At 48.1% G+C, this 17,994-nt stretch overlaps 1 protein-coding gene across 3 annotated transcripts in view; it reads right to left on the reverse strand.

The window, feature by feature from the left end:
• Positions 1-2,944: 2,944 nt before the first annotated feature.
• Positions 2,945-17,994, reverse strand: part of LOC110201746 (uncharacterized) — a 57,355-nt gene continuing 42,305 nt past the window's right edge. Inside the window, exons 1-4 of one of the 3 annotated variants that reach the window (XM_020977599.2) lie at positions 17,592-17,675; positions 15,435-15,561; positions 15,082-15,177; positions 2,945-5,973 (exon numbers count right to left, since the gene is read on the reverse strand). In XM_020977599.2, coding sequence (XP_020833258.1) covers positions 3,924-5,973; positions 15,082-15,177; positions 15,435-15,514 — 2,226 coding nt within the window. In that variant the 5' untranslated portion in view covers positions 15,515-15,561; positions 17,592-17,675 and the 3' untranslated portion in view covers positions 2,945-3,923. Of the gene's footprint in view, positions 5,974-15,081; positions 15,178-15,434; positions 15,562-17,591; positions 17,676-17,994 lie in introns of those variants that run through there. The other 2 variants (XM_020977600.2, XM_078151879.1) reach the window with 2 other exon arrangements.

Raw genomic sequence — 17,994 nt, forward strand, 5'->3', positions numbered from 1 at the left:
CCGGCCTGGGTTCAGCTGGAGATGCTTCGGAGGCTACTGGGCTTAGCTGCCTCTCTGTCTGACTTTCTAGGCACGTTTGTAGGCCTTGGGGTGACCCCTAGAGATTTCCCAGGAGGTGCTGTTTGTAGGTTTTCGACTAATCTGGTGGGTCCTCGGCTACGTTAGCTTTGCTTTTGAAAAGTGTTTGCTGCCTGGGGGGTTTCTGCGCACCCTCAACCTTCTTGTTAAGATTGGTTTGCTTGAAACTGCACATGTATAAGCTGTGTCAAATGTTTTGCCTACTCAATGAGAGGGGAAGGGGAGAGAGGGAGAGGGAGAGAATTTGGAGCTCGAAACTTGAAAAAAAAGGATGTTAATGTTGTTTCTGTAAGATGGGGGGGGTATTAAATCAGATTGTTTTGCTCCAGTTAAACTGCAGCCAGTTGGCACTTACTAAACATTCGGAAATGCATAGACGGCCCAGAAGTTCCAGGCATGAGGGGACGGCTACAAGACCACCCTTCGGCCATTATGCACGTTGCTATGGGGCATACTTAGTTTTCCACAGATGTGTGTAAAAGGGTCCCTGATTCCCACGAAACATCCAAGGGAACACGCAATAATACAGGTAAAGGTCAGTCTTTATTTTACAGAAAATAACAAAGACAGCAAAATACTCACAGGAATCCATAGGGAGAGACAGCACGTGAAGTGCTCACTAGGCATTAGGCAGCTGAGTGGGTGGCGGGGGATGGGGCTGTGCACAGTGCACAGAACTCTGGGCCTGGAGTCAGAAAGACATGAATTCAAATCCAGCCTCAAGCACTTACTAGCTGTTTGACCCTGGGCAAGTCCCTGAACCTCTGATTGCCTCAGTTTCCTCAACTGTAAGACGAGGATAATAATAGTACCTCCCTCCCAGGGTTACTCTGTCGAATGAGATGGTATCTGTAAAGCAGGTAGCATAGCGTTGGGCACATAGCACATGCAATGTTTGCTTCCTTCCTTCACTGTAGGATCACAGAAATAGAGGGGACTTTAAAGGTCATCTAGTCTAACACCCTTATTTACGGATGAGGAGGCTGAGGCCCAGAGAGGGAGATATAGGTAGATAGATCGATCGATAGAAAACCTTTGTATAGTAAGTGGCAGAGTTTTAATTTGAACTGAGATCCTAAAATTAAAATTAAAAATTCAGTGCTCCAAATCCATCAGTCATTTCACTGCCCCAGGTGGCCCTGCCTCAAAAGGGACTTGAGGTCACCAACAAGGCAACATGTTGACACTCCAGGGAAATCCTTCTCTCACTTGGGGCCCCTTCCACCTCCACCCCCACCCCCAAAGCTTATAGTGCCATCCTTCTCTTTGGAGTCCTCCTACCAGATAAAAACACTTTGGGGCTTAGGAGCTAACTCACCATCAGATCAGTAACAGCTGAAGGTTAAGTACAATTTTCCTGTTTCCTTTAAGATGTAGCTTTAGTTCCTTACTGCTTCTCCAGCTAGGATTGGGGGTGGGGTGGAACACGGAAAAGCCTGTTTTTTTTCTCTTAAGAGTCACACTGTTAAGGACTCTCCATTCCCTAGAATGCTACATCACAAAACTATTAAATGTGGAATTACTTACAAGGCATCACCCAAGGTTAGTGATGCCCAATAAATTTCCCTTCTCTAGGATCATGGTGTGGGGGAAGTGAAGATTCCCTTCCTCTACCCATGACGTTGGGATCCAGAAATGTTCTACATGGACACTCCTCTTGGGTAATGCGGGTAAAGGCAATTGGCATGAAATAAAAGATTTATGCTTTCAGAAGGAATCCTGCTCGTGTTTCTACTGTGCATACAGAAATGTTCTTTGGTGTTTATGTTCACGATATATATATTTTTTAAATCAGGCATTTCTTGCCTATTAATATGATCTTCCAGGTTTGAGGGGTAGTGCCTGGAAAATGGACACACTGTTGAGTCCATGGGCATCCTCTTCTAAATTCATAGTTGGTCTGTTTGTGAAATGGGGCCTTGGCACACATCAAGAACCTTCAGTAGCCTTAGACACAGGAGGCTATTGTCTGGACGGGCAGACTATATTAGTTTCTCATCATTAAAGAATGAAACACTGAGTCATCATTGTAGGTAGCTTCTATCTTGTGATGGGTCACTTGTCTCACAGATACTAACAACTGTACTGAGAATGGGCTTGGCAGAAGCTACCATTATCTTGGCCTGGGCTGGAGCTTAGATAGCTGGGATGGGGTAGGGTGCAAAGCTTCCCAGTAAAGTTACTGGCAAAAGTTACAGAGGGGTAAAAAGCCTGTTGAAATAGGTTATAAGCACTCCATCTACTTGAAAGGAAATACCAATAATACTTAACAAATATTTCTTCAACTTAGGAAGGGAGTTTTTCAAACTGTGGACTGCACTAGTAATTTCAGGATTAAGAAAACAATGGAGTCGATCCCACACTGGAAGCTGACCCATCCCAGCTTTATTAGTCCTTGAAGCATGCAGGGGACTGTAGCAGTCACACAAGGCACTGCCCAAAAAAAGACCATACAAAACACAAGGTGGTGTCTGTTTGTTTCCAAATAGCCCTCTCTAGAAGGAACATTAAAACACTGGTTTAACTGCTTATTCTGTTTTTGGTCTGCATTTGTGATCTGATGAGTGTGTGGGGACCTCCCACCAAAGATGCAGGCCTGCAACACTTCTGCCATGTACAGTTTTAAACAGCTGTTTGGGGTGCCGGAAAGCGGCTCACTGGCTGTTACGGTGCAGATATTAGTGTGTGCCAGAGCACAACCAGAGCCCAGCTCTCCCTGACAACAAGGCTAAACTTCTAATTGCATTATGTATGCTATGCTGACTCTCACCGGTTTATTATCCTAGCTTTCTTCTATTTGATGAATTTGCATGCATACTGCCTTGCTTGCCTCTGGCTTAAGAAGCAATTCAAAATCCCCTCTCGATCAAAGTCCATCTTTTTTTTATTTGTGGCTAAACTCAACTTTTTGGATGTTACATTGAGATGCAAACCAATTTTCTTTGTTTTTCAGAATACTCAAATTTGCTCTCTTCATTTCCTGTGAACAAGATATAGTTGTGTGTGTTAGAGTGTTTTTCCTCAGTTTCCTGTTTAAAAGATTTGTCTAATGGTGAAATTCTGAAGCTTAATTGAGACATTTCTCAGGGAGTCATACTTAGTTTAACTTACTTGGCAATCTATGATTTCTATTTATACCTTGCCTTCTATTTTCAGGATGTCTGGGTAATTTTCACTATGATTTCCTAAAATATCAAACTTTTATTTCATTTTTTTCTGGAAGACCTATAACTCAGATGATCATTATACATTCTATTGTCAAGACATCTTATTGTATAGAGAAGTCAGCATTCTTTCAATTTTACTGTCTTTTGATTTTGTTCTGAAAAGAATTTTTAAGGTGTTTTGTTGTCTTTTTTTCCAGAGAGACTTTCAGAGTTCTCTGGAGAGATTCCCCATGTTTTCCAAATTATCCGTTGCCTTTCTGATTCTTTTAATCAATACTTATGGCATCTGCCCAAATTTTCATCCTTCCTTAATTCTATTATTTTTCCGAGACATTCTAGTGGTCTTGCAATAAGAAATTTTACAGGGACTTCATCTATAGGGTTTCCATTAAGTTTGTTTTCCCTGATTTTCACTAGTATTGTAGTTCTAGGGTAAAATCCTTTTCATGTTCATCACATTCTTAGAGCTACCCTCTTGAATATGTTTTTTTTTTTTTAATGTTCAGAAACTGCTGTGGAATAGCTGGAAATTTGTAATTCCTCAGTGTGAACTGATGTTGAATAAGGTGTTGACTCTGGAGGAAATCATATTCTCAATCATTATATTTAAAAACTCTCTTTGTACTAAGACTTCAGAAGATTTAATGTTTTCAAAGGCATCTTTATTTATAAGGTTACTTACTCTCCACTATGAATTCTCTGATGTAAAGCAAAGGTGGTGCTCAGAAGGAAGGCCTTTCCACATTCATTACATTCATAAGGTTTCTTTCCAGTGTGAATTATCTGATGACGAGTAAGTTGTGAGCTCTGGCAAAAGGCCTTCCCACATTCACTACATTCATAACATTTCTCACCAGTGTGAATCCTCTGATGTTCAGTAAGCTCTGTGCTCCAGCTGAAAGCCTTCCCACATTCATTACATTCATAAGGTTTCTCACCAGTATGAATTCTCTGGTGTATAGCAAAGGTGGTGCTCAGAAGAAAGGCCTTCCCACATTCCTGACATTCATAAGGTTTCTCTGCAGTGTGATTTCTCTGATGACGTGAAAGCTGAGAATTCTGACAACAGACCTTCCCACATTCACATTTATGAGGTTTCTCTTCTGTATGTATTCTGTGATGCTGAGTGAGTTGTTTTCTCCATCTGAAGGCCTTTTCACATTTACTACATTCGTAAGGTTTTTCTCCACTGTGAATCCTCTGATGTCGAGTAAGTTGTGTGCTTTGGTTGAAGGCCTTCCCACATTCATTACATCCAAAAGGCTTGTCTCCACTGTGAATTCTCTGATGTACAGTAAAGTTTGTCCTCAAAAGAAAGGCCTTCCCACATTCTTTACATTCATATGGCTTCTCTCCACTGTGGATCCTCTGATGTCGGGTAAGTTCTGTACTCCGGCCAAAGGCCTTCCCACATTCATTACATTCATAAGGTTTTTCTCCACTATGAGATCTCTGATGTTGAATAAGATTTCTACTCTGTCTGAAGGCTTTCCCACACTCATTACATTTAAATGGCTTCTCTCCACTATGAATCCTCTGATGTCGAGTAAGTTCTGTACTCCGGTGAAAGGCTTTCCCACATTCATTGCATTCGTAAGGTTTCTCTCCACCATGAGTTCTCTGATGCTGAGTAAGGTTTTTATTCTGACTGAAGGTCTTTCCACATTCACTACATTCATAATGTTTCTCTCCAGTGTGAATTCTCTGATGTTGAATGAGTTGTTTTCTCCACCTGAAGGTCTTTCCACATTTGCTACATTCATAAGGTTTCTCTCCACTATGAATTCTCTGATGTCGAGTAAGTTCTGTACTCCGGCCAAAGGCCTTCCCACATTCATTACATTCATAAGGCTTCTCTCCACTATGAATTCGTTGATGTACTATAAAGTTTGTTCTCAGAAGGAAGGCCTTCCCACATTCTTTACATTCATATGGTTTCTCTCCACTGTGAATCTTCTGATGTCGTGTGAGTTCTGTACTCCGGCCAAAAGCTTTCCCACATTCGTTACATTCATGAGGTTTCACTCCAGTATGAATTATCTGATGCTGAGTAAGTTGTGAGCTCCAGCAAAAGGCCTTCCCACATTGATTACATTCATAAGGTTTTTCTCCACTGTGAGTTCTCTGATGTTTAGTAAGGTATCCACTCTGGCTGAAGGCCTTCCCACACTGATTACATTCATAAGGTTTCTCTCCACTGTGAGTTCTCTGATGTTTGGTAAGGTTTCTGCTCTGTTGGAAAACCTTCCCACATTTGTTGCATATATAAGGTTTCTCTCCTTTATATAGTCTTTGATGTTCAATGAGGTCTGAGTTATAACTGAAGGATTTTCCACATTCACCATCTTTACAAACTGTCCCCTTTAAGCATATTTCAATAGATGTTCTTAGGTCTGAGTACAACCTGAAGTCATTTAAATGTTTATCACATTTAAGGGGACTCCTTCCTGGTAACTTCTGTTGTGGTAAAAGGATTGGCCCTAAACTAAAGCTTTGGACAAACTGACCAGATTCATGGTTTTTCACTTCATTTAGAGGTCTCCTTTGAGTAACTTTTACTGGTACAGAATATTTCTCTTCATTGCTCTCCTGTCTTTCTAACTTGGCATCATATTCCCTGGCTTTTCCCAATTTGAAGAGACAGATTCTGAGAGTATCTGTGAGTCTTTCTTTGGATGATTCTTCTAGAGACAGGCAAAGATTTTGCCTGAACCCTTGGTCCCTCCATCTGAAAGAAATATAAAAAATAAAATATACTGTAGATATAATATTGTTTTCTAATTGCTTCATTAATAACAGTGATTCATGTATAGCCTATTGCTTGCCATCTTCGGGAGGCGAGAGGGAGGGAGGAAAATTTGGAACCAAAAATCTTATTAAAAATCAATGTTGAAAACTACATGTAATTTGGGGAAAATGCCACTTACCTTTCAAAAATTAATAAAAGTGATTCTAAAGATAGAACGAATGCAGTGCCATACCAATTAAACTACCAAAAAGTTATTTTATAGAGTTAGAAAAAATAATAATATTCACTTGGAATAACAAAAGGTCCTGAATATGAAGGGAACTAATGAAAAGAAATGCAGGGGAAGGTGGCCTAGCCATTCCAGATCTTAAACCATATTATAAAGCAATCATCAAAACTGCTTGGTACTGGTGGATCAGTGGAATAGGTTAAGTATGCAAGACATAGTAGTCAATAACTATAGTAATCTATTATTTGATAAACCCAAAGGCCCTAGCTTTTAAGAACTCACTCTTTGACAAAAACTGCTGGAAAAACTGGAAGAGTATGGCAGAACCTAGGCATAGATCAAAATCTCATACCATATACCAAAATAAAAGTCAGAATGGGTTCATGTTTTAGATATAAAGGCTGATACTGTAAGCAAACTGGGAGAGCAAGGAATAGCTTACCTATCAGATTTATAGGGAGCAGAAGAATTCATGACCAAACAGGAGATAGAGAACATTAAAAAAAGCAAAATGGATAACTTTGATTACATTAAATTGAAAAGTTTTTGCACAAACAAAGCCAATGCAACCAACATTAGGAGAGAATAGAAAACTGGAAAAGAATTTTTACACCCAGTGTCTCCGATAAGGGCCTCATTTCTAAAATATATAGAGAATTAAGCCAAATTTATAAGAATACAAGTCACTCCCCAATTGATAAATGGTCAAAGAATATGAACAGGCAGTTCTTAGATGAAGAAATTAAAGCCATCTATAGTCATATGAAAAAATGCTCTAAAGCACTATTGATTAGAGAAATGCAAATCAAAACAACTCTGAGGTACTACATCACACCTATCAGATTGGCCAACATGACAAAACAGGAAAATGATAAATGTTAGAGAAGACGTGGGAACACTAATGCATTGTTGGTGGAGTCATGAAATGATCCAACCATTTTGGAGAGCAATTTGGAACTATGTCGAAAGGGCTATAAAAATGTGCATACCCTTTGACCCAGCAATAGCACTTCCCACAGAGATCATACAAATAGGAAAAGGATGCACATGTACAAAAATATTTATAGCCGCTCTTTTTGTGGTGACAAAGAATTGGAAATTGAGGGGATACCCATCAATTGGGGAATGGCTGAACAAGTTGTGGTATATGAATGTAATGGAATACTACTGTGCTATATGAAATGATGAACAGGCAGACTTCAGAAAAGACTTGTATGGACTGATGCAGAATGAAGTGAGCAGAACCAGGAGAATGTTGTACATAGTAACAGCCACATTGTGTGATGACTAATATTGATAAACTTAACTCTTCTCAGCAATACAAGGATCTAAGACCTCTCCGAGGCCTCATGACAGAAAATGCTATCCACATCCAGAGAAAGAACTATGGAGTTTGAATGCAGATCAAAGCATACTATTTGCTATCTTTTTTCTCTTCTGTTGAGTTTTGTTTCCTCTTCCTGGTAGTTCCTCTTATTGGTTCTAATTCTTACTTACAACACCACTAATATGAAAATATGTTTAATAGGAATGTATATGTAGAGCCTATATCAGACTACAAGCCATCTTGGGGAGGGAGGGGGAGAAAAATTTAAAACTCGAAAGCTTATGGAAGTGACTGCTGATAATTTGAAATTAAATAAATAAAGGAACAAATGCATAAAACAACTTTTTGTTTTGTTATCAGAACAGTACTCTATAAATATTAAGGCATTACATTATTATTAGTGCTGCCACCTACAGTTCACACAATTTTTCCTAGTGATTCTCACCCCAAACTTACTCCAGCCAGTTATTAGCCTACAAATGTGGGCTAAGTCGGTGACTTGTACCCGATAACACAAGAATCAATCAGGAGGTCAAAGCTGGCCTTCAGATTCCAAGTGCGTCATCCTGCCTCCTCAGAGATGGCACTGGCCACTGTGGTGTCAAGGCTGAGACAGGAAGAAAGTGAAGCCAGGGCAGGGCTGATAGTCGGGAGAGTGTTGAGGAAGGGCAGGACCGGAAGTCATCGTGAGGATGAAGAAGAGCTTTAAGGGAAAGGAGGCAGAGAGAGAGGCTTGGTGTGGGACATACATCTCAGTTCTTAATCACCGAAATGAAACTCTTGTGAGACCAAGGGTGGGGCCACCATGGTGTGTAGCGGAGGGTGTATGCAGGTTCTGGGGGTTAAGGAAGTTGGTGAACCAAAGAGGCAGAGGTGTTTGAGAGAATGTGAACAGGTACGTTCGAGTTCCCAAGGTAAGATCATAAGTTGAGGTGAAGATGGTGAGCCGCGTCCAGAACTCCTGGAGCAAGCCGAGGGAGCAAGCTGGGCACTGGTACAGAGAAAAGCCAAGATGCTAACTGGAAAGCCCAACGAGATGAAGGAGGAGGACAGAGGGAGAGCTCTCAGGTGCCCCAGCAGCGCCCACAGCCAGGCTTCCATGGATACGCTCCATTCCTACGGATAACTGACTGCCGCGCCACCACCAGTGACTGGCAAGAGACAAGGATGATCCATGATGGTGAGGATAGGAGAAGACAGGCACACGGATGCCCTCTTGGTGCAACTGCTCTGAAAAATCATTTGGATTTGTGTGAAAGTCATGAAGCTGCGCACACCCTGTGACTCAGGAAGACCACAGGTCCCAGACTAACACAAACCACAAACCATCCATGCCTGCCCCCCTTGGGGGATCATTTGTGTTCTCCCCAAAAGCAGTCCAGCAAAATGCGGGCTCTTCCCCCTTTTCTCCTCACAGTCTGGGGATACCAGTAGAGCCCTCTGGCTGTCTACCTGTCTGCCATCCCTGACCGTCTCCTTTTCCTGGCACATGTTTTCCCGAGGACATTTTTTACTCCTGTTCTTCCACACACCTTCTTTGACAGGCTGCAGCCAGTTCACCCCCACCTTGGGCCTCTGCATCGTTCCTGGGTGATCCTGAGTTCCCATCCCTGAAGAGGGATGTGTCCCATATAATACCATTAGCCAAACAATACTAGTAGAATTATATTCCAAATACGAAGAACCTCATACATACAAAAAATGTTCAGAGTTTGTTACAGCAAGTTCCTGGAAGGAAAGGAGATGCCATTGAATGAGGGACAACTTAACAAACTGGTCTAAGAACGTAATCAAATATGATTATGCCACAAGGAACAACAAATGTGAAGACCGGAGAAATGTGGGAAGATCTGTAGGAAATAACCAAGGGACAGAACAGGGAAGACAATTTTCCTGGTGACCAGAACTTCTCTCTTCACCCCAAGCCAACACGGCCCTCCACCTTGCCCTCAGAGCTTAGGACCTCTTCTCAGCTTACTGAGAAGATAAAGGCCATCCACAGTGAGCCCCCCTTCTCCCCTTCCATCTCACCCCTCCCACTGGCTCCCCCTTTATGCCCATCTCCGACATAGAGGTGCCCTCCTCTCCTGATCCGGCCCCCTCTTCTCCCCTTCCATCTCACCCCACCCAACTCCAGCGGCTTCCTATGGCATCCACTATCAAATACAAGGTCTTCTGTTTTGCTTTTAAAGCCCCACAACCTGACTCTACTCTCCCTTTCCGGCCTGACACCATATGCTTTCCCTCCTCCACTGCAATCTCCCAAATGGGCCTTCTCTCTGTCCTTCACCCATAACGCTCCATCTCTCATCTCCACGCTTTTGCACCTCTCCCTCAGGCCTGGAATACGCTCCCTTTTTTCCTTTAAGGCACAGATCTAGTACCACCTTCTGCAAGAACCTTTTCCTGATTCCCCCCAACACTCTCAATGACCTTGTATTTAATTCCCTTGTGATTATTTGTATTCACTTTCTTTTTTACACTCCTGTATTTCTTACAGAGTCCTTTTGAGCAGGGATGGTTTTATTCTCTGGACCTGTATCCTCTGCACCTAGTTCAGGTCCTGGCACACAGTAGGTGCTTCATAAATACTCCTTGTCTGCTTGATGGTTACCTTACAAATATGTCCAGGTGTCCCTCATTCTTGAAAAGAAAATCCTTTACTGGACTATAGACCATCTTCTCTTAGACACTCTCTCTTAAGAGTTTCATGACACCTCACAGTCTTGATCCTTGTCTTCCTGCCTGACCGCTCCTTCTCAATCCCCTTTGCTGCTCGGCCATCATGTCATGGCCACTTCCCAAGGGTCTGTGCTGGTCTTTCTTCTCTTCTCCCACTATACTACCTCACTTGGCGATCCCATTAGCTGCCATGGCTTCAACGATCATCCCTCTGCAGATTCTTCTGAGATCTATAAATCTAGCCCTAACTCTCTCCTGAGCTCCGGTCCTACATCAGCAACTGCCTCTTGGGTATCCTGAACTGAATTCTCTCCCCTAAACCTCCCCTCTGCACAACTCTGACACCACCATTCTTATCGAGGTTTGCAACCTTGTCATCTTCCTGAATTCACCATTTCTCACCCCCTTCAACCAATACGGTACCTGTTGACTTCACCTCTGCAGCATCTTTTCCAATATGACCCCTTTTCCCTTCTGACCCCGTCCCCACCCTGGTGCAGGCCCTCATCTCCTCACACCTGGACTGCTGCAATGGCCGCTGGGGGAATCTGCCTGCCTCAGCCTCTTCCTACTCCATCCATCCTCCATTCAGCCTCTAAAGTGATTTTCCTAAAGCATAGTCTTATCTATATCACACACACACACACACACACACACACCCTCGATAAACTCCAGTGGTTCCCTACTGCCTCCAGGATCAAACAGAAAATGCTCTGGTTCACAGCCCTTTATAGCCCAGCCCCTTCCTCCCTTTCCAGTCTCTTCACGCCCTGCTCCCCACCCCTGCACTCTACAATCCAGCCACACTGGCCACCTTGTTGCTCCCTGCAGGCACAATTCCCCACGTCCCCTCTCCAGGCCTTTGCACTGGCTGTCCTCAGTGCCTGGCGTGCCCTTCCTCATCACTGCCACCTCTTAGAATCCCTGGCTTCCTTCAAGTTTCATTTCAATGCCACTATTTCAAGGAAGCCTTCCCAGGTCCCCACAGTTACCAGGAAAGGTGCCTGTGATCTGTAAAAAAGATTTTTTTTTGATAACACTTTCAATATAACTGATTTTCTTTGCAATTCTATTTTATGCATTTAGGAGCTTGATTATTTTTTTGAAACTGGATTCTTCCATAGAAACAGGCTTCATGGACTGACTGCCAGAGGGGTCCAGGGGACCCAAAAAGGTAAAGAGCCGAGCCTGCCAAGGTCAGCTTCCATCACCGCTGTCTATCCCTTGTAGAGGACAAGGCAGATGCTCTCAATGTCTTTCCCAGTAGAATGGGAGTTCCTGGAGGGCAGGGACAGGGCCTCTGCCTTTCTCTGTATTCCTAAGCCTACAATGCCCAGCACAAAGGAGAGGTTCATAAAGGTCACTGTGACCAGTGGCCACCCCTCCAGCTCTTGTCCGCTAGCTGGCCCTGTCACTGTCCAGCTTCTAGAACAAGCTTCCCCTCACTGCCTCTACTGCTTCCCCTCTCCCTCCTCACCTGGATGGCAGACTTAAGCCCCCCACCCCGCTACCTGTGCCCAGCATCCCAAGCCCTGCTGGCTCCTCACCAAGGGCTGCCCTGTGAACTTCCTCCTCTCCTCTTCCCTCCCCTCATTCCTCCTCTTCTCTTCTTTCCTCTCTTCCCTCCTCTCCCCTCCCTCCTCCTCTTCTTTCTTCTCCTGCTCTTTCCTCTCTTCTTCTCCTCCTCTCCTCTCCTCTCCCCTCCATCATTCTTCTCTCTCCTCCCTCCACCTCCCCCCTCTATTTGCTCCCTTCTCTCCCCTTGCAAACCCTCCTTCTCCACTGGCTCCTTGCCCCTGCCTCTAGACATGTCCGGGTTTCTGGCATCTTTGAAGACTCTTGTCTTGACCTGACCATGACATTTCTTTAACCAAACTCCTAAGGAAGGCATCTATCCTTGGTGCCTCCCCTCCCGCTGGCCTTGACCACTTCTGAAGCCTTTGCAGTCTGTCTTCTGGCCTCTGTCCAGTCACCAGGGATCTTGCAAACCCCAAGTCTGCCCATCTTTCCTCAGTCTGACCTCTCTGCAGCCTTTCACACTGGTGACCCACCCCCCTTCTCTGGGTCCCATGACACCATGCTTCTTCTCCGACCTGCTGGCTTCTCTTTGAGACTTGTCTACACCTGCTGTATCCATTTCCTCACTTCTAAAAACTTACAGTCTGAATTCCAATTCAATTGAAATCGCTCACTCCAAGGCCTCAAGTTTCCCAATTCATGGTCTTTTCTCAGTATCCTCCCTCCTGCTCCTGCAGTGACGGCCTCATCTTCCTTCTCCATCCAGGTCCTGCTCATGCCCATCTTCTTCTACACTTGTGTCATGCTCAGAAGCCCCCAGAGTCTGCTATCCCCTACACCAGACCCCTGTGTCCAGCCTCACTTCTGCTCCTAACCTCTGGCCCAGCATCAGCACACACCAGGTGGCCCCCACCCCCAGATGTCCTGCAGGTGTCTCACACTCAGCATGTCCACGACAGGCCTGTGGTTTTGTTAAGAGACATTCTTCCTGAAGGCAGGTGAACAAAGGTGTCAAACTCACCCAGAAACAGGGCCACTGAAGAGTACAAAAGGATCCTGTGGGCCACACGTTCACTTAGAAAACCACATATTAATATTGCTGTGTTTTCCTGCATTTTATTTACTGTGCTAAATATTTCTCAGTGACATTTTCACGAGGGACAGTGGTGGGCTGACTGTTTGGGCCCTCTGGCCTAAAGCCCTGAGAAGCAAACTGATGTTCATAATGTTTCACAGAGGAGAGACTCTAACCCAGGTCCTCCTGGCTTGGAAGGAAGCTCTCTATCCACCGTGCTACCATCCCCAGAAGGCTCCCCCATCCCCAAGGGCTCCTCCACCCTCTGTTGCTGGATTCCCTCTGCTTCTACCCTTGTCATCACCCCCATGTCCAATGGGCTGACAAGGCCGCAGAGCCCCGACCCTAGCTCTGTGTCCATCCATGTAATCTTCTTGGCCTCCATCAGGCTCTCAAATGGACCTTCCACATGGCCAAGACTCAGACCTGACCACATCTCCTCCCCTACCCCAAACACAAGCTCTTCAGCCTGGAATTTAAAGCCCCCTAGGCCTGGACACCTCTTACCTTTCAGGTATAAAACTGATGCTTGAACCAAGTCTCGAGATGGAAGCCCAGAGAGGTAAGAAGAGCATTCCTGCCATTGGGGGACCTCCCCCGGGCAAGGATGCAGAGATGTGCGAGGAGGAGCAGGAAGGTCAGAGAGTCCACCAAGGAGAGGAAAGTATGAGAAGACTTGGGGGGGGGTCATATGTGAGAGCTTTACTCGCCAAGCAGAGGATCTGGTATTTGGGCCTGGAAGTAACGGCGAGCTGCTGGAATCCATCAAGTGTGGAGAGACGTGGGGCAGCAAGGCAGCGCAGTGGATAGAGCTCCGGCCTCGGAGTCAGGAGGACCCGAATTCAAATCCAGCCTCAGACACTTGAAACTTACTAGCTGTGTGACCCTGGGCAAGTCACTTAACCCCAACTGCCTCACAAAAAAAAATTATGGAGGGATGTGACCAGGGGTGTAGTTTAGGAAGATTTTGGCAGATGAGTGGGAGATGAGCTGGAATTCAGGGAGAGCTGAGGTGGGGACCAAAACACGCCAGATGTGAGAGAAGGGACGCCATGGGAGCAGACACAAGGACCTCGGGCAGGGACAAATTCCAAGCTTTGGCAACCCCGGGTGGAAGGTGACTGATGGGCTCTCCTTGGTGGACAGCCTGGGGGGCTGAGGGGAGAAGGGGCAGGGAAGTCTGGAAGGGGGGACGGGGTAGCGGGAAAGAGAGCAAGCTGGATCTCAGGCTGGGTCTGAGGTGTCTCTGGCCTCCAGCTGGAGACGTCCAATGGGCCGAGGGAGACGTGATGCTGCAGGACAGCAGAGTGTGGGGATCTCAGCCCAGAGGCCACAAAGGTGAGACAGACCGGAGGGAGAGGGCCTGGACAGAGCCCTGAGAGACCCTGGGGAGGAAGTGCGGTGGGAACGATGTCTAACAAGGGAGGAGGGGGAGGAACAGTGGTCAGACTAAACCCCAGGAATGACGTAGCCAGTGGGGGTGACCAGCGGCCGGTCAGGATCAAGGAGGTTTAATGAAAGGTCACCAGATCTGAGGGATCTGTGGCAGCCTCAGACAGAGGCTTCAAAGAGGTGAGAAGAGCGGGCAGGGCAGGGGAGTTTAGCTAGAAGAGAGGAACCTAGGACAATGGGATCTAGCGAGGGTTTTCTTTTCTTTGCTTTTCTTTGGGAGGCAATGAAGTTAAGTGACTTGCCCAGGGTCACACAGCTAGTAAGTGTCAAGTGTCTGAGGCGGATTTGAACTGTGGTCCTCTTGACTCCACTGTGCCACCTAGCCACCTCTCTAGTGAAGGTTTTCAATGTTTGCTGGAAAAGCCTAGACCAGTAAGCCCAAGGAAGGACTGAGTTATGAACAAACAGGAACCCAGGACACACTTCTCAACCCGCCTATCCCAGTCTTCACAAATGTCTTGGAAAAAGGAAAAAAGAACTAGTGTGAAGAAAGCAGAATCTGAGGAGGGACTGACCACATGCAGGCCACAAAGCACAGAGGACAATGTCAGCAGGGGACAGGGAAGCAAGCTGGCCGGTGCTGCCCCGTTCTCTGTTTGCCCAGTGCTCTGCTCACAGAGCACTTCATAAAGGCTGTCTCGTTCATTCGTTCATCCACCCATTCATTCATTTGTTCTCTTGTTAATACCTGGTGGAGGGAGGCAGGAGCCTGGCCACAGCAGAAGCCCAAAGCAAGGGCCTGTGGGGCCCCTTCTTTGGGCCTGGAGGACCTTCCCGGGACAGCGAAAGGGGAGCGTCACTCACCTGGAGGGCAGATTCCAGGGCCACCTCCCTCGGGCCTCCATGGCACCTCCCCTTGCTCCAGCTGGACAATCATCTCTGGTGTGGAAGTGGCCAGTCCTGCCCATGGGAGATAGACAAGGGTTCAGGACAGAAAGCCGCCTTGGAGGGCAGGGAACAATCCCCTGTCTCAGGAGAGCAGCCCAGTGCTGAGGAGCCCTGAGAGACAGAGAGGTGGGAGGGCAAAGCATCAGGGGTGTCAGTGACCTCCTTAGGCCCATCCCGGGACGCCCAAGGGGAGGGGTGAGACTGCCAAGCAGTGTGGTCACTCATGGAGGGAGGCAAGGCTGGGACTAGGGGCCGCCGAGGGTCCTCACCCAGGCACTCCAGGTTCTGGTAGTTCTCTAGCATCACCTCCCAGTACAGCTCCCTCTGAGAAGGAGCCAGGCGCCCCCATTCCTCCTCTGTGAAGGTAACAGCCACGTCCCAGAAGGTCACAGACTCCTGGAAGACAAAGGCGTGTGCCCTGGTCCAGGGGGCAGGGGCAGAGGCGGCACAGTGGGTGGCACCCACCCCCACCATCTGGCCAAAAGGTCCTTCCTGCCCACAAGCCCGGGACAGGCAGCCAGCCCAGTGACTCCTTGCACTCCCCCCCAAACATTTTTAAAGTTTTAAGTTCCAAATTCTATCTGCCCTGGCCCCCCTACCGGAGACAGTAAGCAACATGGTGCAGGTTAAACACTGCAACTAAGTGAAAATGTACAAGAAGACTTGAACAAAAGAAAAAAAAAGGAAAGAGTGAAAACGAGCCGCTTCAAACAATGTCAGTTCTTCCTCTGGAGGCCGGTAGTATTCCACTTATCCTTTGGGGTTGTCTGGGAAATTTGTGTGACTGAGAAGAGCCCCTTCATTCCTAGGTGATCATCGCACAGTGTGGCTGTTACCATGCACACCGATCTCCTGGGTCTGCTCACTTCACTCAGCATCAGACCATACCAGTCTTTCCAGGTTTTTCTGAAGTCTGCCTGCTCATCACTTCTTACAGCACAACAGTGTTCCATTACATTCATATACACCACAACTTGCCCAGCCATTCCCCAGCTGATGGGCATCCCCAACTCTGTACCACCACAAATAGAGCTGCCATGAACATTTTTCTACATGTGGGTCCTTTTCCCATTTTCATGTTCTCTTTGGGATACAACCCTAGAAGTGCTGTTGCTGGGTCAAAGGTGTACACATTTTTATTTTTAGGCAATTGGAGTGAAGTGACTTGCCCAGGGTCACACAGCTAGTCAGTGTCAAGTGTTTGGTCTGAGGCCGCATTGGAACTCGGGTCCTCCTGACTCCAGGGCCGTGCTCTGGCCACCCCGCTGCGAGGGTCTGCACGTTTTCATAGCCCTAGCTCCAAGCCTCTCTCCAGAACGGTTGCATCAGTGCACAACTCCACCCACAAGATACTAGCAGTCCAATGTCCCCACACCCTCCGCCGCATTTCTCCCTCTCCCGGCTCGTCCCCTTGGCCAACGGGCCAGGTGCGAGGTGGCCCCAGAGCCACTTCCATCGCTGTTTCTCTGGTCAGCGCTGATCCAGGGCCCTTTCCCGGTAACCGCAGATGGCCGGCTCCTCTGTCACAAAGCCGCACGTCCGAGTACCTTGACGCTGACGGGTCGGGGACGTTGGCACGTTAACGCACCCGACCCGGCTCTCCATGTGCAGGAGAAGCCTTCGCCGGAGCGCCCCCGCCGCCTCCCGATCCCGGCTGTGTCGGTTCCTCTGCGCAAACACTCGCACTCCATCGGACTCACCGGCTCCACATTCTCCGTCCTCTCAGTCTGCTCGGGGAGCCCTGCAAGGGGGAGCCCTCGGGCCTCGTCTGGGCACGGGGTTCGCGTCCAGCCCAGCTCCCGCCTGCCTCTTCCAGCTCTCCCCGCGACCGTTCCGCAGATGAGACATCGCCTCGGAGGCGGGAGGGAGTCACTGAGCGGGGTTCCCCGACTCCCAGCCCAGGGCACCTCGCACCCAGAGCCCAAGCTCGGCCCCCAGGAGCGTACGGCCCTGCCCTTCACGCCCCAGACAGCGCTGCCTGGGGCGGGCCAGTCCGGACCGCACCGGCTTCTGCAGGAGGGGGCGAGGCAGGGTCACCCCGGGGTCCCCGACCCCCCCCCTCTGCAGGAGTGGGGGAGGGGCCCATCCCTCATCTCTCATCCCTCATCCCTGCCTGCCTCAGCGTCCCCCTTTCCCTCGGGTGCCTTAGAGGCCTCCAGGGGGCACCCCGACGCTCAACACGCGCAGGGCCTGGGTTCGAATCCAGCCTCAGACACTCGCCGGCTGTGGGGCCCCGGGCAAGGCACGCCCCTGCGCTGCGCCTCAGTTTCCTCTCCTGTCACTGGGGGCTGAGCCTCCAGGCAGAGTTCTCCTGTACGCTCAGGGCGGAGCTCACACACCCGCCCGGATGGCCCCCCCCCCCGCTCGGCGCTGCCTCACTTTCCCCAGCTGTACCCCTCGCACACCTCCCCCAGTCCCGGGCTCACCTCGGGGCCTGCGGCGGACATGCTCGCACTCGGACCCTCCGTTGCCTCCTTTGGGGTTTCGGCCTGGCCTCGAGCCAGGAAGAGAGAGGGCATCTGGGAGGGCTGCCCGAGGAGGCGGCCGTGGGAAAGGAGAGATGGACAGAGGGACGCCGAGGCGTGACTAGAGGTCCTGCGCGCGCGCGCCGACCCTCCAGGAGGGGCGGGGCCGTGCGCGCCGGGACATTGCGCGTGCGCCTCAACTGGCTCAGGACAGGCCCCCCTCCGGGGCAGCGGGCCCACGACCCCCGCGTGGCCTACTCTAGGACCTAGGGGAGGGGCCTGAGGACCAACTTCCGGAACAGCCTCCGGAGGCGGAAGTCACGTAGCAAAGTGGGCAAGGAAGGCCTTCTGGGAAACGTAGTCT

This window comes from Phascolarctos cinereus, unplaced genomic scaffold (assembly GCF_003287225.1).
Source record: "Phascolarctos cinereus isolate Bilbo 61053 unplaced genomic scaffold, phaCin_HiC Scaffold_4;HRSCAF=312, whole genome shotgun sequence".
Taxonomy (NCBI): Eukaryota; Metazoa; Chordata; class Mammalia; order Diprotodontia; family Phascolarctidae; genus Phascolarctos; species Phascolarctos cinereus.